General features: G+C 43.5%; 1 protein-coding gene and 1 pseudogene across 4 annotated transcripts in view; both read right to left on the bottom strand.

The window, feature by feature from the left end:
• The window catches only part of LOC128300520 (zinc finger protein ush), a 156,500-nt gene extending 133,823 nt beyond the window's left edge, over positions 1-22,677 (bottom strand). Inside the window, exons 1-3 of one of the 4 annotated variants that reach the window (XM_053036608.1) lie at positions 22,623-22,677; positions 14,726-14,820; positions 7,241-8,089 (exon numbers count right to left, since the gene is read on the bottom strand). In XM_053036608.1, coding sequence (XP_052892568.1) covers positions 7,241-7,292 — 52 coding nt within the window. In that variant the 5' untranslated portion in view covers positions 7,293-8,089; positions 14,726-14,820; positions 22,623-22,677. Of the gene's footprint in view, positions 1-7,240; positions 8,090-9,435; positions 9,916-14,725; positions 14,821-22,622 lie in introns of those variants that run through there. The other 3 variants (XM_053036610.1, XM_053036607.1, XM_053036609.1) reach the window with 3 other exon arrangements.
• On the bottom strand, positions 18,976-22,670 carry LOC128302633 (uncharacterized; annotated as a pseudogene).
• Positions 22,678-27,758: the final 5,081 nt, after the last annotated feature.

The following is a 27,758-nucleotide window of genomic DNA, read 5'->3' as shown; positions in this document are numbered from 1 at the left end:
GACCTATTGCTTTCCCGCATATTCAGCACTTTTCACACGTCTCGGACGAGTCGGAACGACCTTGTCGCCGCTTTGTCAGTGTCAGCTTTGAAAATGCTCGCTTCTTTCGCACTCTTGGAATTCTTCGGAAGTTTATTCCCGATCTTGATCTCCGTTGATCATCTTTTGCTCGAGAACGAAGATCGCTTGCGTCACGCGTTTAGAGATTGATCTCGACTTGTACAAATGATTAACCCGTTGCTAGGAGGCTCTAGCTCTTTTTCTACCCAACAGAAAGTGTTTGATTTCGTTGATGTTTCGTGAGCTGTTGCTGCTCCTGGCGGTGGTGTCCAGGCTGTCTGTTGATTCAATCTCACTTTCAGCTCGAAAGATCATCATCTTCACCATCGACGGTCCTGCTAGTGGCGATGATATTTGTCTGCCTTTGTTCACTCGATTCGCAGTGGTTTTTGTTCTACCGTCTTGTGTTTGTCCATCCGTTTGTCTGGCTGTCTGTCTGCCTGACACGGACACAGTTGTTTGGTGCTATCTTGATCGACTCGAAGATCACCGACCGTTTAGAAAAAGGGGCGCGAGTTAACGCATGGCGACTGGGAACGATCAACAGGCTCGACGGTGTGGGCTCGAGATCGTAATCACAGCAATAGAGAATTAAGTTTCGGTTGATGTTCGATATTTTAAGGCTCTACTAACGAAAGGGTAGCTGCGCTGTAGCGCAAAACTTTTAACATGTTTATCGATCGTGACTGATCGTGGAGATTTGTTTTGTGAACCAATGGTGAAGCAACTTGAAATCGACATACAATCTTGATGGACATTTTCATTGTTGGTGGAGTTATTCTCAACGCGGTTGGATAATTAATTTTCGAGGATATAAACGTATCTTAAATTGCTTTCATTCCATAATTCGTGAAGATATACTGAAGCGACCATTATTTAACTTTTGGGCTGAATATCGTGCATTGTTCCGGATGACTAACCTTCATTCATCGTACTATTCTTGTGAGATAATTTGAAACGTATTTAACAATCTCAAATTGTGCAACCGGAAACTTTAAATGGTGCAAAGGACTCAGTATTCCTTGCACTGGGTACTCCAATTTATCAGACCCATGCGGTAGGCCGTTCTGGCCGTTACAAGAAATTCACTCACTATAAACTCTGCACAATAAATAATTAACATAAGTTTGCTTTATCGCAGCTCTTCCATCTACCTCGACCGAGGCCACGGTCTGCGGCGTCCACATCGATCCGTGATGATCGCGCCAAAATCGTGTCCCATGAAGCAGTTTCGGGGTAAGTAGAATAAATGAGAACAAGACGCCTGCAAAATCGGAAAGGTAGGCACCGATGGAACGATACGGCGTACCCGGAGGACACCGGCGAAGTCGAACGAAATCGAACGAATGAACAAGCAGCAAAGCCCATGCCATCCGAAGTGACATCATCCGTCACCGTGTGGCCAGAGTGTTCGACAACGTGGAAGGAACGACACGAACATGGCCGGAATGGTTCGATTCGAGGCAGGAACGAAGCCACAATCGCGTCTGGACGATCTCGTGGACTTGGTTTCGATGGATCGACGCGATTTCAGGTGAATTTCGGTCCGACCGGTTCCGTTTTTGTGGGTTTTGTTTTTCGATCGAGGTGTTTTCTAATTATGATAACAATCGGTTACTGTCGCGGACGAATGCACCTTGAACGTGCCTTCGATTTCGGCGGCGGCCATCGCTTTTTTTTAGAAAATGGGGGCAATCTGCACCGGAAAGAAGCAGTAAGGCTTCTTCGTGGCAACGTATCTGAAAACATCTTTGCAGCTGGATGACGGTTGAACGATCTCCAGAACTTATGTGAACTCATATACCCGCAGTTTTCAATGCACAAGAATATTTTTCATTACGAAGATCGCTTAGAAAAGATCTTCAAATTTTACTATTGTCCGCTATTTTGAAAAGAGTTCAACAATTCTCTGTAGAGGTTCTCTGACGCTGAAACATAATTTACAACAGTATCCAATTTTACTGTAAATCTAATAGTTTAACTACGGAATATCAGATTGAATTGTGTTAATAAGCATTGATTTCAAAGTTTGCGGTAAAATATCTCAGAACATTCATTTCCTTGAAGAATCTGCCAGATATAATTCATTTGAAAGCAGTTTCCTTCCTAAATCCTCTTCAGTACAATCGATTCATAGAAACCATACAGTGGATCTCGATTTATTATTCTCCCAATCCAGTAGCCAGAAGGTAGCACTCATTAAAACCAATCTGAACTAATCTTTCGTAATCAAATCAGTGGAAGCGGTTGAATATTTCCCAGTGAAACCTTTATAATTCCAAGGGCCTCGGCGTCGTGAAGAAGTTTGTCTCCATTTGCTCGATCATCCATTCATCTTCCATCTTCAGCGGATGGCGATCGTAAAGTAAATTAACCGACACACGATCTCGGATCGCTGATCTAGACGCCAGATGTTAAAGTTAGTTCGCAGTTTGATTGCGGGACATCACTGCTCCCTTCCAAACGTCCAAGGGCTTGTCATCAGCTGGATGCTTAACCACAGCGCGTCCATAGACTGAGACAACTCAGAAATGCTGAGACACGAAAAATGATCCAAAAGCAACTGTCAGAGAGCGTCGAAACCCATGGCGAACGATTTTACTTCAGTCAGGGAGCAGCAAATGACAGCACGACGCCATTTAATAACGAACTAATTCTCTCTCAAGCCGCCCGCCCGCTTTCCTTCTTCGCCCGATGGATCAGTTTCCACTTCATCGATCTTTTCTCACAGAAGCGGTAGCAGATAGGCTTTAATTCACTGCTGACAAGACGGCAGCTCTCGTTGGGTTATTAAATCAACACTCGATCCAAACATAGTGGCATGGGCGGCGAGTAGCGACCCTCAAAGTCAAACTCTGATTGAAACTGAAACGTGCTTACATAGAAGAGGTGCGAATGACGAGGCGAGGAAGAGGGCGAGATTTAACGTTGTTATTTAAATGTGTCTACATGCTTCGGTCGACAAGCTCAATTTGCTCTCTGCCGAAGAGTCTTAAAAAGCATTTGTTCTTCATATTCTACAAAAACGAAAATGTTGTCTAATGTTATTATTAGTGCACCATTTACATTTTCATTGATTCTGCTTTCTTTCATTTCGTTCATCGAAATGCGCCCGAAAGCGTCTGCTCTTCGTTGTGCTATGCTGCGAGACGCGAAATGGTCCCTCATTAATTCCACATCTTTGCCGTCCTCTTCGACGCTGCCGTTCGCATGCATTTTAATGCCCGGCAGCACTCCGGTGTGATCAAATTATTGACACTGTCATCGATGAGGTGTTAGGCGGTTATTTATGAGCAACTTCAACAATGTATATGCTCAAAGCGATCCCGCCACAACCGGAGGCATCCTTTAAACCGGTATCGAATTTCGTATTGCGAATGTTGCAGAAGCAAAACGCGCGATCGATCGGTGGAACAAGCCGGTTTAGATGAGTTTCAATGTTTGCGCTCTCGCTTCACGCTCGACTCAAGACGCTTGTTCTTCCAAAAAGAGTAATATTTGTGTTGTGTCTGCAAAAGGATATCCCAGGATTCCCGCAGAGCGACGGTCGTTTCAAGGCAAATGAGCAACGATTCAACATCTAATGAATACCTACACTGGCTTATCACTGACGAGTTTTACCGCAGCAGTTGGTCGGACGGCCAGAGCTATCAAATTTTTACATACTATCGACCGCTCTTGGCCCCCTGTGGAGACGACGAACATAATCACAAATAAAACATCATATCCTCCTTGTTTTGCGCTCCAACCGCCACACAGTAGCACGGGGAACAGGATCGTCGAATCACAACAATGCTCAAACAAAATAAAGCATAACAAAACATCCTTCATGCCGACCATCACAAACCATACTCGCACATACTGATAATCGTACTTTCTCTTCTTTTTCCCCCCACGGCTCTTTATCTTTCCCTTCCAGTCGGGGGTAGTAGTGGTGGTGGTGCTTTCATAAATTACACCTGATATTATTGCAGGGTTGGCCGTTTTAACGAGTGACCGACGGCGAAAAGGAGCCAAGAACGGACGGGAACGGCGAGGCCGGCAATTAATTGCTGCGCAATCGCCATAACTAACACCCCAAGCTGGTGCGGAGTTCGGTAGCGCAGAAACGCGCTCCGGGAGGCAAGACCGTGCGAGAACGAACCAAGAAAGCGACCGCAGGCAACTCCTCCACTGCCAAAGGAACGTGCGTTAATTAGAGCGTGTTTGTGAACCGTTTCGGTTAGCCTGGCCGGGTCCCCGGAGGAAGTACACTTTGATTTGCATACTCGCCACGGTTTGCCTCCATCGGTTCCCTTCCCTTTTTCTGCGTCCATCAATGTTGGACGACTGGAATGACCGAAAGGCAGCTAATTGCAGCGACAACTTCATTAGCCTGCGGGTAACCACGATGCGAGGCTGAGATTGGTGCTACTCGATCGATCTCGGACGATCATCGGACGAGATCGGAGGCTGCCCAGAGGCGGATGCCACCCACCGCTTTCGAGAGGAGGATTATTGAACGCTCCTTCATTCAAATGTCGGGAGGAGAATATGAATGTACATAAGTCGTTCATTGCTTCTCTCCACGGCATCGATTGATGAGAATGCAATTGACCCGAGTGAGTCTACTGCTATCAATCATTCTATTAATGATTTCGCACGATGCCAATAAACGAGATAGAATTGATCAATTCACATGAGCTGATGTTTCAAACACTTCTGTTCTGTACAAAATTTAAAAAAGTTTAGGATAATACAACATCTAAAACGCATTTAAAGATATTATCACGTATATCTGGAATTACGCACTGAATACGCGTGGAACTGACAAAACACGTATGCGCCTTGCCGACTATTCGACTTATCAGATTGTCATCCTTTCGTCATCAGCAGCATAATCACGCTGGTCAAGCATGTATCGATATCGATAGCTGACAACAAGGTTCCTATCTAATGATAAATATTCAATTTATGTTATACTCAAATTATTTTATTTTCGTGGTGTTATTGTCGAAATTTCCAATCTTCGAAAACAAATCTTTTAATAAAAAAAAATTATTTAACAGAAGGATAGATTATTACAAGCGTAAAGTAATATTTGCAAGAAATGTAAAATGTAACAGTAAAAGCAATTGAAAGGTATATATAAGCTGAGTTTTTATAATGTTTTTCTTTATATGTATATTACATAGTAAATTTGGTTTTATCCTCAAATGTCCTTAAAAGCTTTCAACAATTACCAAGAACTATTTCACAATTATTAACTTACTTCTGTTTGTGTTTCGATGATTTTTTTTTGCTAAATCTGATGGAAAATTATGCAAATATATAAACCTTTCTACTTGATTTTGTTATTCAATTATTACGTTAATTCAAGATATCAGTTAGCAGTGGCGGATTTATTGTTGTGGGGTCCTTGTTTTGATTTATTTTGGGCCCTACGCAACTAAAAACTCTCAAATGCTTGTATGTATGCAGTTATAAAAATGAACGTGCTGCGGGCTTCCTTTAATACATTACTTGTTGAAATAAAAGCAATAGAAATTTTAACTAATAAATAAATATAATTTTAAATAAAAAAATAAATATATTACACAATATATTAATTTTATATATAAATAAAATAAATATATCTTATACACATTTCGGAAACAGTGTGTTTGACAATTTGTGTGTGGCAGAGCCAAGAAAATGGCAAATCACAATAGTTACCGTATACTGTGCAGTGGAAAAATGGTGTTTAAATGAAGTCAAATTCCAAAACAAACGTTTGACAGAGCCATGTAACTGAGTTATAATCAATCATCGTCAGCGGTCGTTGGTAGCAAAAAAATATAGCGAACCGAACAAAAAACTGCTCCATTTCAATTAACTTTTTCACAGCGACCCTCAAGGTCGTTGTGTGATCGCCATCGAAGTGACCATGATCTGTTTTTGTGCAACTTGGAACAGTCGCGACACTTTGACAATTGTCAATCAGTAGCAAATTATTTCTTGCAAAACAAAAAGCAAACAACAAAAAAAAAACCTATCGCTAAAATCGTCGAAATGTTTCTGGAAAGAATTGTTCAACCATTTTACGTGCTGATTTTGTTTGCGTGTTGATGTGCTTTAAAAAATGGGACCTTTTTTTTATTACGGTTTGTTTGTTCTAGAATTTTAAATCTGGCCTGTGCGATAGTAAATGCTCTTCCAGTATCATTTGCCTGCACTGATAACGTTCAACCAAGAGTGGACTCGTAATGAGCACTGAAGATGTTTGCGATGATCGCGCGAAACATGCCGAGATTGGACTCGTTGCCATGATTGCCACGCCAGTAGAACACCGCGTCGTATAGTTTCCAACCATTCGGGAGTAAGATTTCGGGCAATCGGTGTACTAGAACGTAGAACGTTTAATCGCCGGTCTGACGCAGGCCAGCTCACCGTTTCGTGCTTAATCCGGTTCGAAGGCTTCCGTGTCTTCGCGCGTGCCATTCCCTGCCGACCCGATCGAGGGTGTTTTGATTTCAATCGCAGCCCCAAAGCCGGTAAATACGGTGGTACGATCGTTTCTAGATGGTTCCCATCCGCTATCAGTCATCCATATCAGGCAACCGATAGACAGACAACAAACAGAAGAGGTCGTATGCAATCGCGGGTCATTGTAAAAGAAGCGGATGACCTTTTCTTCTTTACCATTGTGTTTTCCCAACCGCCAGCTACTTCGGTTCATCGCGATCACTAGGCACAATAATCGGTAGAGATTCTTAGCCGTGGCTGGCTCTGTTATCTGGAGGGATAACCGTATCAGTGGTGATTGCTGCACCGAAAAACACACAAATTAGATTAAATGAAATGTATTTTTCATTCCCCCGACGTAAGGCTCTGTTATTAATTATAATACTCTGAGCAGTTTGGAACTAACGAATTTCCATTGGCATTCTATTAACCCTAACACATATCCTGGAGGATCGCATCTACCGTACCAAACATATCCAATTTTAAAACTACCGACGGCTTTTGGTGACTGCTCGACAATCTGTTATGAGCATTCCTCTTTGTGCTCCGTTGCCAAGCTTTACTCAGCTTTGCCTTAGCGTTAATTATTCTCCATCATCTGCACGCTGGCAGCGGCTTCGTAACATGAGCAGCGAAAAAGTATGATAGCGTTCATTTTGATAACACAAATCTGCCCCATGGCACGATCGTTACTTACTTTTCTGAAGAAGTGGCTTTGGGTTGGACTGCTTCCTACGTGACATTATCATTGATGGTGTCGGTTGAGACCTTGGTAGCGGTTCGGTGAAAACAGTGTCACTGGCACGCACGCACTCACGCACCGACGAACAGGAAGGTGCGAGTGAAACATTCACAATCACCTCACATAAATACACGCACACACGCACACACACACACGCACACTCGTAAAAAATGCACAACCAGCTGCACACGACACACACGCACGAGCGACACTAAACACTTGCAAGTGAAAAGTGAGGATCACTAGGCGCAATCATAACGCCCCGATATGGCTCCGGATGCAGGCGATAACACCACTTAGTAGGAAGGCCTACTATTGCGCACGATCTCCATCTACCAATACACCCTTGTACTCTTGCACAATCACTTAAATACACCGACACACATCTAAAGCATAACGCCTAGCAGTGGATTACGTACGTAAGCAAGTATTTATCTGCATTCGATAGCAGCATTCAGAATGATATTGTAAGGATGTTTAGAAAGCAGCTCGAATAGTATGTAATGGTACTTTGGATACCTTTGTACACTTATTATACTCTACTTAATTTCTTATAGTTTTATAAACATTAAGTTTAATTTGCTAATTTCAGTTACACCACTAATTCGCATTCACATTTTAGTTTCACACTCGATTTTTTTGAACAATAGAACAGGAAAAATATTTCACACTAACTATCCTTCCAAGATCGACTGATCACAACACTAAGCCCACTGATCACAAATTTACACTTTTAATTTCGTACCGAATCTTCGCCTTTCGAACAGCTCTACAACTTTTTCCTTCACTGCACTGTCGATCGAACTGGAGATCAAATTTTGGGATGTATTATCTTTAAATCACTTTTAATTGTATGCTAATGATTTTGGTTGCACCTTTGCACTGCGCTCCGTCTCCTGTGTGATATACAACGGTCAGCCTTCAAGACGGAACAACACAATCAACAATGCACACACACACATACATGCGTAAAAACGCGCTGCTCTTGCCACATACGCACGAACGGTGGCCTTACTACGATGTCAACATCGACCCACAACGAAAGCGGCCAACGTTCCAACCAGCAGCAACGTTCACAATCAACTAACACGACGTGTCGCGTCCGCTGAGAGAGGCAACATTGTTCGTGTGCATTTGTTTCCCCACAGTATCACATTCACGCTGTACACCGGCTGTTGCTCACTGGTTCGGTGTGTCTCTTTTTTCTACCACGCCACGAAGCGTTTTCCAAAGTTCCAGCTCGGCTTCCAGTGTTGCGTGCGACTTCGGCTACCCGAGCACCAGCATAAAACACATCCAACGCACCCGTAATCGGTCGCATCCCCCCAGCCGTGCAGCATGATCACATCAACATAAACTTCCCCTCTACCAACAACGATTTCACGAATGTGGTTGCCTGCACGAGAGTGAAGAAAAGAAATCAAATTAATCGAAAAGCGAGATGGCTATACGGCTGCCCTCGCCACAACCAATGGGGCCAGCGAGCAGCGAATGGGGAAGAATGTAGCAACAGTAACGAGACTGCGGAGACAGAATCCAGGGAGCTAACGTTTCCAGTTTGGGGGCAACAGATTAGATTCAATTGTACAAAAATTTTGAACCGACTGTTAATTGGTTATTTTGAATAAATGTAACGAATATTACAGTGTGACACTTTAACATAGTTACACCCGCTGTTTCTAAACATTTGTTGGCGAATGTTGCAACTAGTTTTTATGTAAACCTTTAAGTAATTCCAGGGAGGATTCTAGTTCCACACTTGTTACATAGTTCAAAGTCATTTTAAGTTTTAGTCAATTTAAGGCAATTTGTTTTTTCAATTCACTTTCACATATTTTTTTAAATAGGTCGTTTGCTAAGTGCGCGAGCTCACATTGGGCAATTCTTTTAGCCACTATACCAGGTGTAATGTTGTACCTTTAACTACAAGCTACTGAGCGGCCGACATTATTGAGACCGTTGGACAGATTGGACTAACAAAAAATCTATATTTTTATCTTAAATTCTGATAAATGTCATTGTCAGTAGGAAATTAGTAATATATTTATGCACTATGCTAGAAATTAGAAAAAAATAACCAATGATCTGAGATAAAATATGTACGCAATTCATTAATTTAGATAACGTTCAAATCTGTCAAATTAAGTTACCTGAATTAAGAGGTCCATCATCTTTGGAAACATGGTTTCGAGATATCCGCAATAAGAGTTTTGAGTTCCTTCGGCAATGACCTCGCTTTGTTGCCAGTAACTATGAAATGGCGTATCTAATTTATACTACTCATTTGTAATAATGTCTATAATCTATGAAAAAGAAAAAGAAAATTAATAAATATATCAACCAATCAATAAATAAAATCAACCTACCACCAAATTGTAAGAATGTAATGTAACACAGCACCCAAACCACGTCAGCGACCAGGAGCCTCCATCGTTCTACTTCAATGCGATTAGAAAATGAACCAAATGCAACATAAACATTTTACAGATGGGTTAGTTAGATGCTACAAGAAGTTGGGATAGCATTACGCCCGGATAGTATGATATTAACGATTTCTTTCAAATCTAACTGATCATATATCGTATCTGCGATTGCGTTCACAACTCTTGAGAGGAATACAAAAATTAATCAAAATAAACTTTGAAGAGAAAAAATAATTAGCTGAATAAAATTATGACAAAAACTTAAGAATCATCAATTAATTCTCAATTCTTGGTGTATTTAAAATATAATCTGATATCTTCTTACCGTTGCCCCCTAAACTGGAAACGTTAGCTCCCTGGATTCTGTCTCCGCAGTCTCGTTACTGTTGCTACATTCTTCCCCATTCGCTGCTCGCTGGCCCCATTGGTTGTGGCGAGGGCAGCCGTATAGCCATCTCGCTTTTCGATTAATTTGATTTCTTTTCTTCACTCTCGTGCCGGCAACCACATTCGTGAAATCGTTGTTGGTAGAGGGGAAGTTTATGTTGATGTGATCATGCTCCACGGCTGGGGGGATGCGACCGATTACGGGTGCGTTGGATGTGTTTTATGCTGGTGCTCGGGTTGCCGAAGTCGCACGCAACACTGGAAGCCGAGCTGGAACTTTGGAAAACGCTTCGTGGCGTGGTAGAAAAAAGAGACACACCGAACCAGTGAGCAACAGCCGGTGTACAGCGTGAATGTGATACTGTGGGGAAACAAATGCACACGAACAATGTTGCCTCTCTCAGCGGACGCGACACGTCGTGTTAGTTGATTGTGAACGTTGCTGCTGGTTGGAACGTTGGCCGCTTTCGTTGTGGGTCGATGTTGACATCGTACAAAGGCCACGGTATGTGGCAAGAGCAGCACGTTTTGCTTACCTGTATGGGTGAATAAACGTGTGTATATGTGTGCCGTATTATCGAAGTGTTGTTATCCTGTCACGCCGGTACGGTATACAAGTTTAATCTGAAATTACAAGCAATATAATTCACGTGTAACGAAATAAATAAAAAGGGCTCAAATTGATTAGTCTTTTAAAATAAACTTAAAGAAATGTATAGTACAACTACAGGATGCATAAAAATAATACTTTTTAATGAACAGAACACGAATTAGTTGATATTAATATACTGTAGCGTCAATCACTATGATTGATAATGATGTGCTGGTGAATTTTAAAGTGTGATATGAGCTTAAACCGATAATTTAAGAAGTGAATGTATCTAATTCTCGTAAAAAGAATTATTAATTTTCGATTAGTAAGACATAATTTGGTAACTAAAGTGCTGTGCACGAACTCTAATGGAACATTCATAAATGAAGCGATACAACGTAAAACAACATACAAGATGATGTAAGTGGATATTCAATTTAATTATAAATTGTAATCTAATACCCCTTTTAAACATCTTACAGTAAAAGCGTTATCAAAAACCCAGTTCAAATGATGATCGTTTCGTGCTTATAATGTACTGCGCTATCGAGGCTTTAGAATTGTCACAATTACTTCAAAAGTTAGTCAATAATCTTTATAACATAACTATGGTATTACTAGACTCCAATGTCGTAAAATGATTGATAGCAGTAGACTCACTCGGGTCAATTGCATTCTCGTCAATCGATGCCGTGGACAGAAGCAATGAACGACTTATGTACATTAATATTCTCCTCCCGACATTTGAATGAAGGAGCGTTCAATAATCCTCCTCTCGAAAGCGGTGGGTGGCATCCGCCTCTGGACAGCCTCCGATCTCGTCCGATGATCGTCCGAGATCGATCGAGTAGCACCAATCTCAGCCTCGCATCGTGGTTGCCCGCAGGCTAATGAAGTTGTCGCTGCAATTAGCTGCCTTTCGGTCATTCCAGTCGTCCAACATTGATGGACGCAGAAAAAGGGAAGGGAACCGATGGAGGCAAACCGTGGCGAGTATGCAAATCAAAGTGTACTTCCTCCGGGGACCCGGTCAGGCTAACCGAAACGGTTCACAAACACGCTCTAATTAACGCACGTTCCTTTGGCAGTGGAGGAGTTGCCTGCGGTCGCTTTCTTGGTTCGTTCTCGCCCGGTCTTGCCTCCCGGAGCGCGTTTCTGCGCTACCGAACTCCGCACCAGCTTGGGGTGTTAGTTATGGCGATTGCGCAGCAATTAATTGCCGGCCTCGCCGTTCCCGTCCGTTCTTGGCTCCTTTTCGCCGTCGGTCACTCGTTAAAACGGCCAACCCTGCAATAATATCAGGTGTAATTTATGAAAGCACCACCACCACTACTACCCCCGACTGGAAGGGAAAGATAAAGAGCCGTGGGGGGAAAAAGAAGAGAAAGTACGATTATCAGTATGTGCGAGTATGGTTTGTGATGGTCGGCATGAAGGATGTTTTGTTATGCTTTATTTTGTTTGAGCATTGTTGTGATTCGACGATCCTGTTCCCCGTGCTACTGTGTGGCGGTTGGAGCGCAAAACAAGGAGGATATGATGTTTTATTTGTGATTATGTTCGTCGTCTCCACAGGGGGCCAAGAGCGGTCGATAGTATGTAAAAATTTGATAGCTCTGGCCGTCCGACCAACTGCTGCGGTAAAACTCGTCAGTGATAAGCCAGTGTAGGTATTCATTAGATGTTGTATCGTTGCTCATTTGCCTTGAAACGACCGTCGCTCTGCGGGAATCCTGGGATATCCTTTTGCAGACACAACACAAATATTACTCTTTTTGGAAGAACAAGCGTCTTGAGTCGAGCGTGAAGCGAGAGCGCAAACATTGAAACTCATCTAAACCGGCTTGTTCCACCGATGGATCGCGCGTTTTGCTTCTGCAACATTCGCAATACGAAATTCGATACCGGTTTAAAGGATGCCTCCGGTTGTGGCGGGATCGCTTTGAGCATATACATTGTTGAACTTGCTCATAAATAACCGCCTAACACCTCGTCGATGACAGTGTCAATAATTTGATCACACCGGAGTGCTGCCGGGCATTAAAATGCATGCGAACGGCAGCGTCGAAGAGGACGGCAAAGATGTGGAATTAATGAGGGACCATTTCGCGTCTCGCAGCATAGCACAACGAAGAGCAGACGCTTTCGGGCGCATTTCGATGAACGAAATGAAAGAAAGCAGAATCAATGAAAATGTAAATGGTGCACTAATAATAACATTAGACAACATTTTCGTTTTTGTAGAATATGAAGAACAAATGCTTTTTAAGACTCTTCGGCAGAGAGCAAATTGAGCTTGTCGACCGAAGCATGTAGACACATTTAAATAACAACGTTAAATCTCGCCCTCTTCCTCGCCTCGTCATTCGCACCTCTTCTATGTAAGCACGTTTCAGTTTCAATCAGAGTTTGACTTTGAGGGTCGCTACTCGCCGCCCATGCCACTATGTTTGGATCGAGTGTTGATTTAATAACCCAACGAGAGCTGCCGTCTTGTCAGCAGTGAATTAAAGCCTATCTGCTACCGCTTCTGTGAGAAAAGATCGATGAAGTGGAAACTGATCCATCGGGCGAAGAAGGAAAGCGGGCGGGCGGCTTGAGAGAGAATTAGTTCGTTATTAAATGGCGTCGTGCTGTCATTTGCTGCTCCCTGACTGAAGTAAAATCGTTCGCCATGGGTTTCGACGCTCTCTGACAGTTGCTTTTGGATCATATTTCGTGTCTCAGCACTTCTGAGTTGTCTCAGTCTATGGACGCGCTGTGGTTAAGCATCCAGCTGATGACAAGCCCTTGGACGTTAGGAAGGGAGCAGTGATGTCCCGCAATCAAACTGCGAACTAACTTTAACATCTGGCGTCTAGATCAGCGATCCGAGATCGTGTGTCGGTTAATTTACTTTACGATCGCCATCCGCTGAAGATGGAAGATGAATGGACGATCGAGCAAATGGAGACAAACTTCTTCACGACGCCGAGGCCCTTGGAATTATAAAGGTTTCACTGGGAAATATTCAACCGCTTCCACTGATTTGATTACGAAAGATTAGTTCAGATTGGTTTTAATGAGTGCTACCTTCTGGCTACTGGATTGGGAGAATAATAAATCGAGATCCACTGTATGGTTTCTATGAATCGATTGTACTGAAGAGGATTTAGGAAGGAAACTGCTTTCAAATGAATTATATCTGGCAGATTCTTCAAGGAAATGAATGTTCTGAGATATTTTACCGCAAACTTTGAAATCAATGCTTATTAACACAATTCAATCTCATATTCCGTAGTTAAACTATTAGATTTACAGTAAAATTGGATACTGTTGTAAATTATGTTTCAGCGTCAGAGAACCTCTACAGAGAATTGTTGAACACTTTTCAAAATAGCGGACAATAATAAAATTTGAGGATCTTTTTTAAGCGATCTTCGTAATGAAAAATATTCTTGTGCATTGAAAGCTGCGGGTGTATGAGTTCACATAAGTTCTGGAGATCGTTCAACCGTCATCCAGCAGCAAAGATTCCAAGAGCCACAAGTTTTTCAGATACGTTGCCACGAAGAAGCCTTACTGCTTCTTTCCGGTGCAGATTGCCCCCATTTTCCAAAAAAGCGATGGCCGCCGCCGAAATCGAAGGCACGTTCAAGGTGCATTCGTCCGCGACAGTAACCGATTGTTATCATAATTAGAAAACACCTCGATCGAAAAACAAAATCCACAAAAACGGAACCGGTCGGACCGAAATTCACCTGAAATCGCGTCGATCCATCGAAACCAAGTCCACGAGATCGTCCAGACGCGATTGTGGCTTCGTTCCTGCCTCGAATCGAACCATTCCGGCCATGTTCATGTCGTTCTTTCCACGATGTCGAACACTCTGGCCACACGGTGACGGATGATGTCACTTCGGATGGCATGGGCTTTGCTGCTTGTTCATTCGTTCGATTTCGTTCGACTTCGCCGGTGTCCTCCGGGTACGCCGTATCGTTCCATCGGTGCCTACCTTTCCGATTTCGCAGGCGTCTTGTTCTCATTTATTCTACTTACCCCGAAACTGCTTCATGGGACACGATTTTGGCGCGATCATCACGGATCGATGTGGACGCCGCAGACCGTGGCCTCGGTCGAGGTAGATGGAAGAGCTGCGATAAAGCAAACTTATGTTAATTATTTATTAAGCAGAGTTTATAGTGAGTGAATTTCTTGTAACGGGCAGAACGGCCTACCGCATGGGTCTGATAAGTTGGAGTACCCAGTGTTGTTTATTAACAGCGGTCCTCGTTTGACAGCAGACAGCGGGGCGAAAAAGACTGTCGAGAGAGAGGGCGAAACGATACGTCGGTCAGGCTTAGGGCCGTTCATCCGAACCGCTCGATCCTTCGGAGGTTCGGATGAATCTAGGAAGGAGTAATGACCGCTATCGGGAGGAAAGAAAAAGGATAAAAGTGCGTGCAAAGAGGCACCAGGCCTCTTTTTATCGCAGAAAGCAGAATTGAATTTTTTAATGTTTTAAAATAAAGCTAGATATTAAAGAAACTTCTAGCTTTCTTAATCGACGAAAAGGGCATCGTTGCTGGACGCAACAGTTTAAAAAATTCAATTGCTAGTTTCACGGTTGGTACGCAAGCGAAACCGCAACGTTTAGCGAAACCGCAGCATCAGCGTGAAGTGCAACAAGAACTCTCTTACGACTGGACAATGGAAGGCAAAGTGTGTGGTGTGTGCAATGGTGCAGATACGGATAATGCAGTGGAATGCGATCGATGCGAACGGATGTTTCATCTGAATTGTGTGAACGAAGATGAAACTGTGTACAGTAGGGATTGGACATGCCTTATGTGCGCGCCCGGAACGCCGCCCCCCGCTTCGTCTACGCTGCATCGAGCAACACCCATTGTAACCGAGCCAGGCGTTAGTGAAATGGCGGATACGAACCAGGTGAATCGGGAACCATTCACGAGAGCTAGATCGACGGAAGTAATTTCCAATCTACCGAATCGTCCCTCCGATACATCGATCACATCGCCCGTCCATAATGCAAATCTCATATGGGATGAGATAAGTAGAAGCTTCCATCGTATGATGGAGGAAATAGACGCGGCCCGCGAACCGCGTAGGCCGGAGCATGACGTCATACATCGACTCGAGTCAGTGTTAGAAAAATTTGCCCAACGCATCAACAGAGAAGATTCGCAAGGGTCAAGACGCGAAAACAGGTCCGCTGCAACATCCTTCGCTCTAGACGAAAGTCAGGTATTAGCGAGACGTTCTGTTAGTTCCAAGTTACCAGCGTTTTCCGGTAAACCCGAGGAGTGGTGTGCATTTGCAAATCAATTCTACGAGACAACAGAGCTGTGCGGATATACCGATGGAGAGAATATTGTGAGGCTGCAACAAGCACTTAAAGGAGAAGCGCTTAAGGCGGTTCAAGGCCGGGTTAGAAATTCAGGAAACCTGAAGGAGGTAATGGAAGAGTTAAAAAATTCGTTTGGCCGTCCGGAGATCATAGTGAAAACGCTGTTAAGCCAAATACGACGTCAAGTGCCACCGAAAGTTGAAAAGCTAGAGTCGTTAATCCAGTTCGCCGTATCCGTGGACGAGATGTGTGCTACAGTAAGGAACAACGGGGTCGAGGATCGATATGATGGCCCCCTTTTAGATGAGTTGGTTTGCTGTCTTCCTCCGATGATCAAGCTGATGTGGGGTTTACACAGCATTAACCTGCCGAAGGTCAATTTAGTCGAATTTGGAAAGTGGATGCAAAACATAAAACGCGCAGCCCAGTCTGTGACGAACCCTGCAGCGCAGCCCGAACAACGTAGCAGTAAGTATGTTCACGCACATACTAACAATGATCACTCGCAGAACAACACGGAAGCAAAGTGCGCATGTGACGAAGGATGCTCTCACCTACACGAGTGCGACGCATATTGGCAGATGAGTGTCGCTGATCGCTGGGACATCGTTAAAAGTCGCTACTTGTGCAAACGCTGTTTGAAAAAACACCGTGCCCCCTGCAAGGACACTAGTGCATGCGGCAGAGAAGGATGCACGACAAAGCATCACCCTTCACTTCACAATAAAGCAGGTAAGGGAAAGCCGGAAGCTAATTTCTCTCACTCTACAGCCACGGAGGAAAACATTATGCTGAGATACATCCCGGTTGAGCTCCGTACTGGAGGAAAGACGGTCAAAACCGTTGCCTTTCTCGATGAGGGCGCATCAGTGTCGCTTGTTGAGCAATCTTTGGTGGACGAGCTGGGACTGGAAGGACCAAACCGACCCCTGTGTTTGAAATGGACCGGAGGGCAGCATCGCACAGAACGAGACTCGAAACAGGTGAGCGTTAGCATAGTTGGAACGTCCATTGGCGGTGAACCGAACTACGAAGCTTCAAATGTTCGCACGGTTAAATGTCTTGGACTACCTGCTCAACGTGTAACAATGGAAGTCCTGAGAAAGAAATATCGTCACCTAGCTCCCATCCCGTTAGCCCAGTACGCAGCTACTCCTCCACGCATTCTAATCGGCATGAACAACTATCACCTCACCGTACCGTTGAAGACAATTGAAGGCCAGGTAAATGAACCAGTTGCTACAAAGACACGGTTGGGATGGGTAGTCTCAGGTTGCGATTCATCTTCAATGCGCAATACCAGCGTTGTAGCTTTTCACAGAGCTCAGCTTTGTGAGTGCCAGGACATAGAAATCAAGGTTGATCAAGCACTAAAAGGTAGCTTTGCATTAGAAGAACCGCGATGCATGGGCAAGATAAGAAGACTTTCTAATGACGATGAACGAGCAAGTATGCTGCTTCGAACTAACACCGAATTGCAGGGAGAGCGCTATGTCACCGGTTTATTGTGGCGGTATGACGACGTGAAATTGCCCAATAACAGATCGATGGCTTTACGACGTTTGGAGTGTTTAGAACGACGGATGGCAAAAGACGAAAATCTCCGAAAAAAGATGGAACAGGTATTGAATGAACACATCAACAAGGGCTATGTAAAAAAACTATCTAAAAAGGAGTGTATTGAAAAACATCCTAGAAAATGGTACCTACCGATCTTCCCGGTATTCAATCCAAATAAGCCAAATAAAGTGCGAGTGGTGTGGGATGCAGCAGCGGCGGTAAACGGAACGTCTCTTAATTCCATGTTGCTGGCCGGACCTGATCTGCTATCTCCTCTCCCGACCGTACTCAGCAGATTTCGAGAATTTCGCGTAGCGATAGCGGCTGATATTCAAGAAATGTATCACCAGATCGTTATTAACGAGGAGGATCAGAACAGTCAAAGATTCCTATGGAAAATTGACCCTCTACAATCCGATCCTGATGAATATGTGATGATAAGAATGACCTTTGGGTCAGCCTGTTCACCAAGCTGTGCACAATTCGTCAAGAATATGAACGCTGATCGCTTCGTAGATCGTTTCCCATCAGCCGTCGAGTGCATAAAGTATCATCATTACGTCGACGACATGCTTACGAGCGTAGAAAGTGTTCCGGAAGCAGTAAAGCTCGCACAAGAGGTTAAATATATTCATTCTCAAGGAGGTTTTAAACTGCACCATTGGATGGCAACTCATACCGAGGTATTACGAGCAGTGGGTGGTAGCGATAATACGGAAAAGGATATGAACCTCGATCCAGCTGCGAGCGCACAAAAGGTTCTAGGAATGTGGTGGAACTCGCACGAAGATACATTTCAATTCAGAGTGCCAGTAAAAGATCTACAGATCCTGCAAGGGATAACAACGCCGACTAAACGACAAGTTTTAAGTACACTCATGACAATATATGATCCCTTAGGTCTGATTGCAGGCTTTTTGTTCTTCCTTAAGGTTCTGCTGCAGGAAATTTGGCGATCCGGTATCGGGTGGGACGATCCAATTCCTGCTAGTCTACAAAACAAATGGGAGAAATGGTTAGCATGTATACCTCAGCTACAATCGGTCAAGATTCCGCGCTGTTATCGTACCGCAATTAGAATCGATGATTGCAAGATTCAGCTTCACATCTTCGTAGACGCCGGGAAAGACGGATTTGCAGCCGTTGGATACTTTCGTTTCCAGTCAGAAAGAGAACGTGAAGTTGTTTTAATCGGCGCTAAAACTAGAGTGGCTCCGTTGAAATATACATCGATTCCGCGGTTAGAGCTGCAGGCAGCCGTACTAGGGGTAAGGCTGATGACGGCCATCGAAACAGCACATCGAATGAAAATCGATCGTCGCTTCTTGTGGACGGACTCCAAAGACGTATTGTGTTGGCTCAACGCTGATCATCGAAGATACAGCATCTACGTAGCACATCGAGTAGCTGAAATTCTCGAGAGCTCGACCGTGAATGAATGGCACTGGGTACCGACAAAAAACAACGTTGCCGATGAGGGAACAAAATGGCACAACCTTAACCGACACATCATCAGTGGAAGCTGGTTTAAAGGGCCAGCTTTCTTGCAACAATCAGAGAACGAGTGGAAGCTGGAGCCTGTTGAGCCTATGAGGACGGACGAAGAAATACGACCAACCGTATCACATCATGTCGAAATAACGCCGATAATCGCTTTCGAGCGATTCTCTCACTGGAAACGTTTGCATCGCGCCATCGCTTACTTATGGAGATTCATCAACAATGCCCGGTCGCCTACAACAGAACGGCAGTACGGACATCTCACGGTGAAGGAACTTCAACAAGCTGAGCGGTCCATATTTACAGAAGTACAAAAAACGGAATTCCCAGAAGAATACCAGCGCCTTCTGGAAGAAAAGTCAGGTACGAACCAAAATAAAAAGAGCATTAATAAACATGATCCTCTTTTTAGACGCAGCGCTTACATCGACGAAAACGATATTTTACGTGTACGTGGAAGAATCGATGCCTGTCGTTATGTAGGTGACGATACAAAGAGGCCGATAATTCTTCCAAAAAGGTCCTGGGTGACTGATCTGGTGGTAGCAGAATTTCACTGGAAATATAAACACCAAAATCATCAAACGGTCATGAACGAAGTGCGGCAGCGGTTTGACATACCTGCATTAAGAAGCGCGTGTCACAGAGTGAGAAGCAATTGCTTTATATGCAGGATTCGACAAGCGTTCCCAAGATCGCCCGTAATGAATGAGTTGCCTCTAGCACGATTGTCACCGTTCACCAGACCGTTTTCCTATACCGGAATTGATTATTTTGGCCCCTTTTTGGTTGCTAACGGACGTAGACAAGAGAAACGCTGGGGCGTACTGTTTACGTGCCTAACAATTCGAGCAATACATATAGAGGTAGCCTATAGTTTGAATACGAGCGCCTGCATCATCGCACTACGCAATTTCATCGCGCGCAGAGGTACTCCGATCGAAATCGTGACGGACCGAGGAACAAATTTCATCGGCGCTGATCGTGAGTTGAAGGACGCTGCTAAGCAAATTGACTACGAAGAGCTGATTGATGCAGTATATCTTCCCGATACGAAGTGGAGATACAACCCTCCTGGAGCTCCACACTTCGGCGGTGCATGGGAGAGATTGGTACAATCTGTAAAACGCACTCTTTCCAGTATGCAGTTTACGAGAACACCAACAGACGCTATTTTCGCCAACTGGTTGATCGAGGTCGAACACATAGTCAACACGCGTCCACTAACACACGTATCAGTTGATAATGAAGAAGAAGCTCCACTAACACCCAATCATTTTCTACTGGGATCATCTTCTGGGGCAAAAGCAATAAATAAGTTTGACGACTCTTCCGCAGCATTAAAAAACAGCTGGAAAACATCACAACTTTATACGGATCAGTTTTGGCGACGGTGGGTAGCCTCATACTTGCCTACGCTTACTCGTCGCAGCAAATGGTTTCAGCCTCAACCACCTCTGATGGAAGGAGACCTAGTGCTAGTGGTGGATGACGCTCTACCAAGAGGATGTTGGCCCAAAGGAAGAATCGTCAAGCTAATACCATCGAAAGACGGCGTAGTTCGTCGAGTGCATGTGCAGTTAGGAAACCGGAAGATTTTGGAACGACCTGCTGTAAAAATCGCAACTATTAACGTTGAACCGCACGGAGGTGTTTAACGTGGTCAAACACCGGGGGCCAGTGTTGTTTATTAACAGCGGTCCTCGTTTGACAGCAGACAGCGGGGCGAAAAAGACTGTCGAGAGAGAGGGCGAAACGATACGTCGGTCAGGCTTAGGGCCGTTCATCCGAACCGCTCGATCCTTCGGAGGTTCGGATGAATCTAGGAAGGAGTAATGACCGCTATCGGGAGGAAAGAAAAAGGATAAAAGTGCGTGCAAAGAGGCACCAGGCCTCTTTTTATCGCAGAAAGCAGAATTGAATTTTTTAATGTTTTAAAATAAAGCTAGATATTAAAGAAACTTCTAGCTTTCTTAATCGACGAAAAGGGCATCGTTGCTGGACGCAACACCCAGTGCAAGGAATACTGAGTCCTTTGCACCATTCAAAGTTTCCGGTTGCACAATTTGAGAGTGTTAAATACGTTTCAAATTATCTCACAAGAATAGTAAGATGATTGAAGGTTAGTCATCCGGAACAATGCACGATATTCTTTCATAAGCCCAAGAGTGAAATGATGGTCGCTCCAATGTATCTTCACGAATTATGGAATGAAAGCAATTTAGGATACGTTTATATCCTCGAAAATTAATTATCCAACCGTGTTGAGAATAACTCCACCAACAATGAAAATGTCCATCAAGATTGTATGTCGATTTCAAGTTGCTTCACCATTGGTTCACAAAACAAATCTCCACGATCAGTCACGATCGATAAACATGTTAAAAGTTTTGCGCTACAGCGCAGCTACCCTTTCGTTAGTTGAGCCTTAAAATATCGAACATCAACCGAAACTTAATTCTCTATTGCTGTGATTACGATCTCGAACCCACACCGTCGAGCCTGTTGATCGTTCCCAGTCGCCATGCGTTAACTCGCGCCCCTTTTTCTAAACGGTCGGTGATCTTCGAGTCGATCAAGATAGCACCAAACAACTGTGTCCGTGTCAGGCAGACAGACAGCCAGACAAACGGATGGACAAACACAAGACGGTAGAACAAAAACCAGTGCGAATCGAGTGAACAAAGGCAGACAAATATCATCGTCACTAGCAGGACCGTCGATGGTGGAGATGATGATCTTTCGAGCTGAAAGTGAGATTGAATCAACAGACAGCCTGGCCACCACCGCCAGGAGCAGCAACAGCTCACGAAACATCAACGAAATCAAACACTTTCTGTTGGGTAGAAAAAGAGCTAGAGCCTCCTAGCAACGGGTTAATCATTTGTACAAGTCGAGATCAATCTCTAAACGCGTGACGCAAGCGATCTTCGTTCTCGAGCAAAAGATGATCAACGGAGATCAAGATCGGGAATAAACTTCCGAAGAATTCCAAGAGTGCGAAAGAAGCGAGCATTTTCAAAGCTGACACTGACAAAGCGGCGACAAGGTCGTTCCGACTCGTCCGAGACGTGTGAAAAGTGCTGAATATGCGGGAAAGCAATAGGTCTAGTTGTAATGAGTGAGGTGAAGCAAGAAAGTGCACACGTGTGAAGGTAGTGGGACTGGGACCGGTGTTAGAAGTTGTCAAACCGGTGTTTCGTGAGACGCGGTTGTTTCTTTTAATGTTTTACAAACACGGCTGGACAAAGTGGTTCGTTGTATCATAACATGAGGAAGAGGATGTGCTTACGAAGTGTAGATGTTTTCTGTTTAAGCAGCTCTAAACAGAATGATTGTCAAAATGGCTTCGCTTTTGATTGGCGTCACTGGCAATCTAGCTCATTCATACTCACACAACTCTAATATTGGTAATAGCAATAACGCAAAAAATTCAACTTAAGAAATACTTATAACTTATAAACTTACGACTTATGACTCGTAGCAGTCGATTAATATAATAACCTATTTAGTTTTACCATGACTTACCTGGTAATCTACGCACTGTTCACATGTGATTTTGTTTTGAGACTGCATCTTTTTTATCACGCATCTGTCAACTATGCGTGCGCAGGATCCTACGTTTATAATTCGCGCTTCAAAAGTCACGTTTTATATACAGGCAGTTCCCGAGATACGCCGTTCCTCTTATACGCGGATTAGGAGATACGCGGTTTTTGGAAATTTGGCAGCTGAGCTAGTTTATAGCACAAAATTTTAACTAAAAAGTGAAAAAGTGGTCGAAAATACTTTTTTGGTCATATAAAACATTTCTTTCCAACTTATCGTTATGCATTCTTTCTCCCCAAAATCGCCTGATTCGTTGATTAAATAATGTGTAGAGAAGGAAGTCGACTCGGTTTTTTTGAAATATAAAACAAATTTGCACAAGGATTCGACTTACGCGAAAATTTGAGTTACGCGGAGTTTTCCCGGGTTATAGCGATGCGCTATAATTGCGTATCTTGGGAACTGCCTGTATATAATTCGCTTATCGATTTTATTTTGCTGTAGCAAAATACTCTGTCTAGTTGGATTGAGCTTAGGGTGGGCATTGTGATTGTGCGTAGGTAAAACATCGTGCCCGAATGTGTTTCGTTGTTTGGTCCCTCTTTTTCCGCTTCCTATTTAGTTGCGCTTACGCAAACTTTCATCTAGACATGCGCAAAGCATGTCCTTGGAACTGAAAGCTTTGGATTGATAATCATAAACAGAATGGATGCGCCTTTCCATCATTCACGTGCTGCGTGTGTGGTTTTTGAGTGGAACCAGCAAACAATCACTTAAGTAGGTCACGCACAATTAAATATTCAACGCAACTACAAGTGTCTTTCCTGCGGCATCATGCGTTTTTTGTGTATGCTTTATGTATGCCTTATCGTTATCAAAAACATTTCTCCTACTAGTACACACACCTCACTTTCCGTCCCAACGTAAAACAATTTACAACTTATGCTTCGAAGTTTTATTAAATTTTCTCAGACAAGAGAGACAAGAAAAATTCAAGCGAGCGGTTTTCCTACTATTGAATTAGAATTAAGAACAAACTTCTGGTCTATGCTAAATAAGTGTTTAGACATACTTCAAAAATATCGTGCAATTTATCGATGTCAATAGCTAATTAACAATGTTAACCAACTCAGTACCACATTGCCCTTTCTCGAATTTTGCGCTCCCATACATGATAGCGTAAAAGCTCATATGATAAAATACAAATATCAAATGAAACATAGCACAACACCATATATAGCGACCAGTGACTTGTGCTGCCCACAAAGTGTTGATTGTGCTGGAGCGATTAGTTTGTTGACTAATAGCACAGAAACGATGCAATGGATAGCGATAACCAGACGTGCTTCTCCACAAGACAGCTACAGTTCACTTGATGCCATCCTCTCGTTGATAAATAGTTTGTTTAGTCACTGGTCAACGAAGTTTTTTGTCTCCAATTCCTGCAGTAACTTCGATAAATGTATACGCCTTCGAATGCGGCACTCTGGACGACTCGAGTTGAACATATTTTAACACTTGTTTGATTGAGGACAAAAATAAGGATCTTGATTTCAGTGACCACTTCTCAGGCCGGGCGATGGAGCGCCCGATAAACGATGGAACAAAGTAAAATAAAACAAACGCTTCGCCCAATCACTTCGAACGACGAAACATTCGTCGCGATAAAGAGGCAAACAACGAACGAAACGTTTGTACGCATGAATGTAGATCTTATCCGAGCTGTTGGCTTCCGTGGAATGTCCAAATTTTGACACGTTCCTAGTACAGGCCAAGCGACTGTCCAGGGTATTTGTTCGTTCGTTTCGTCTTTCGATTTTATTATTTTCATCTCCTAATCGTGGCTCGATCATCAGTCAACGAACGGGACCGACCTGTCAGAATTTGTAATAACTAGTAATAAACGAGTCCGCTCCGTAGTTCGCTGTTAGCCGGATGGAGAAGCAAGAGATCGCGACTGCTCTCGATGTTAATGCTGATTCAATCGATATTCAATTTTTCTTACCCAGTTCCCCATTGTCTCGTTGTGAGTTTGAATCAGGTTTTTGGTCGCAAAAAGTGATAACATCAGAGGCAGGTTGCAGTGATGGAGATGAATTTTTTGTTAAAAAATGTTCGAGATGTTATCGACCTCACCCAGATCATTGGAATGCTTGAAATATTGCGGGCAGCTTATAGAAAGCACATGAGCTTGGTCTTCCTTTTGGCATGATGGCGCCCTGATCTTCACGGGACGTGCTGCAAGTGCTCTACACAAGATGTTCTCCAATCCGCCAGAGTAATGCATCAACGACGTCAAATGTCGATAGGGCGTAGTGGTGTCTGGTTAATTTCTGTTTCGATCAAAATGTTTGATAAGAAGAGCACACGATATCGAGTGGCTCGAGGAAAATGGTCTGTTCGCGCATATTCACTCAGTCTGGCAATGCTGCTGGTGTTTTTCTTCTATTTTCCCGATAAAAATAAATGAAAGGGGAAAACGCGGTGGTGGGAAAGCGATACAAACATCAACGAACGATTGCTATCGAATGTCTTGAAACATCTGTTACATGTTCTATCCGTAATCTTGGTTTCCTTTCCTGAGATGACGTGGATAGGAAAACGACTCGTGGATAATGCTGGACGAGTCTGGTTTATTGGTGATAGAAAATATGAAACGATCACTCTCATACGCCTCCTGGGCGATTGGAGCGTTAGCTGTCCATGAATGTCTGAACTATTGAACTTGACTGATAAGACATGATCGGTTAATCGCAGCATGTGAAGAGGATGTAAATGCGTTTAATTAGTTGTATTTAAAAATGGGTAGATCAAATAATATGATGGCGCTGTAGTTCAAAGATCCTCTGCTGCATTTGCGGGAAAATCGATTCAGCTATGAGAAATTCAAGTTATTAACTGAAGCGAGAGGGATTGCAGTACAAACAGAGCGGTTAGATGTTTCAAATTCAGTCATTGAGTACGAGGGAAAGGCAACCCTATCTGGGCTTGTCTAAGATTACGCGATGTACAGAGATCATTGACATCTTCCGTATCAGTTGATGCCCTTTAAAAGAGCGTTCTGGCTTATCTTACTGATGCGCTTTCTGTCTATTTCTTGCTGTAGCCTTTCAATTTCCGTTTCGTTTCTTATTCTTGCAGAATTTATTTTGCTCGAAGTGTGAAAAAATCGAATCGAATGATAGGTCGAATGGATTCAATTACTTCGCTCTTCTTGCGAGGTGTAAGTGCAATTCTTGAAGGGTGATTCTCAGTTGAAATATGGCTTAATTTGAAACAAACCATTTAAGTGATGGTGATATACTTGAACCACTTGTAGAAGTTAGTACTTTTATCAGCTATCGATGATGTTTCCAGTGCATTGTTTTGCTGAAGGTCCTGTGACGTTGAGCAAAGAAGAAGGCACATTTTATTCGAACATAAACAAACAAACGGCTGCCATAACAACATTCCTGTTACAGTTATGAAAATGAGAATGCGAATTGGATGAGAACGAATCTAATTGATTGGTTTACTTGTTATCTTCCTTTTGAAACTGATAACACAAAACGGATCTGGAATGGAGAGATTTTTGGACACCAGATTGACGTTCTGTACAGTTCGATGGATGGCTTAACTAAAGGTTGAGTTCCAGTTTTGACAAGTAGAAGAGATGGAAGATGAAAAACATCTCACGTTGGTGGCACATTTCTGACTACAATTGCTTCGATTCCAAATTAAAAGATAGATAATTCAAGCGAAAGAAAGATGAAAACTCCCCACGTCTCTCAAGTCAACACAAAAACACATTAAATGTCAAGGTATCGAAGTAATCTGGTGGCTGGCATTCGTCCAGGCGGAATGTATTATTTTTTCGCTCCTATTCGTCGGGAATAGCTTTTCTGGTTCAAGTTTGTTATCTCGTCTAAGTTTCGCTGGGATGGAGAACCCAAGGAGCTGTGACCCGGGGAGAGAAGAAGCTATCGGTTTTACAGAAGTCTTTGAACGATAAGCAAAATTTCAAGTAGTAAATCCAGAAGAGACGAGATCCAGAAGGGATGAGGAGAACGATGTGGAAGAGCGAAATAAAAAAGGCAATCCACCCTCCCGAACGAAAGGAAACCGATCCGAATCTGTGGCGTTGGCGCAACTTGTGAGGAATAAAAATATAAAAACATCCACATTGGCATTGGCGTTCGTACAAACACGTCAGCCCGGGTTCGTGCCGCATAGATCCGCGCCACAGATAGATCCATCCAGTGTTATCAAATCATAATTTTGCTTATGCCCGATATTTTGGCTCCTTTAACGATGCCGCCGCTTTGTGTCCAATGCTCGTGCTTATTGTTGTTACCTTGCACGATGTCTGGTCGAGACTGAGGAAGAGAGTGAGGGAGATTGGGCAAGAGTGTCTAATTTACATATTTATGAAACAATGCTCCCCCGATGGCATGAATTCCGGGGTGCGTTGGACGTTGTCGGAAGGTTCTACTTGTTTCGTTCGCCCGGCGTAGTTGCGACGGTAAGCGTTGTTTCCGGTCAGAATGCAAAGCGCATGGCATGGAGTTAGTTTCCGACATCTTTTGCATTACACCGAACCGAAATCCGGGGAAAGAGTGGGAGATTAAAGAAAAACTATAACGATAAAAGGACGGGAGTGTGTGTAGCGCCCGAAAGACACTCGAAGATAGGTGTATCTGTGACCATTAAGCATATAAAAAGTTTAAGCCAAAAGCTTCTGGCCCTCCCGCCAAAAAACGCAAACACTTATCGGCTATTGATATCTACTTATTTATCATATTTATATTTCTTTTCGTTCCGCGACGGGACGTGCCCACCTTCGGGGATATTTTTTTGGGGTGGTTTCGACACGCTGAGGTTGGGGACGATGTCTTATGGTTCTACTGCTTCGGCCACAAGTGGGTTCTTATCTCGGGAAGGGTGGGCTCACGGTACGAGGAAGAATGTTAGTGAAGGAGTGGTGATTTGGGATCGGTTTCGCTTTGTTCCGGACCGCCATGGTTGTTGGAAACATTGCCGGTTGGCAAAGGTTACCGAAGACAACAGGTTGAATGGAGATGGTTTTAGTTTTGCGCCTTTATGGCTTGCTCAATTATCGTTGAGGAGCCAATGAAG

The sequence above is a fragment of the Anopheles moucheti genome, chromosome 3 (genome assembly GCF_943734755.1).
Source record: "Anopheles moucheti chromosome 3, idAnoMoucSN_F20_07, whole genome shotgun sequence".
In the NCBI taxonomy this organism is placed as follows: domain Eukaryota; kingdom Metazoa; phylum Arthropoda; class Insecta; order Diptera; family Culicidae; genus Anopheles; species Anopheles moucheti.
The sequence above is the reverse complement of the archived record's forward strand: the minus strand, read 5'-3'. Positions and strand labels throughout refer to the sequence as shown.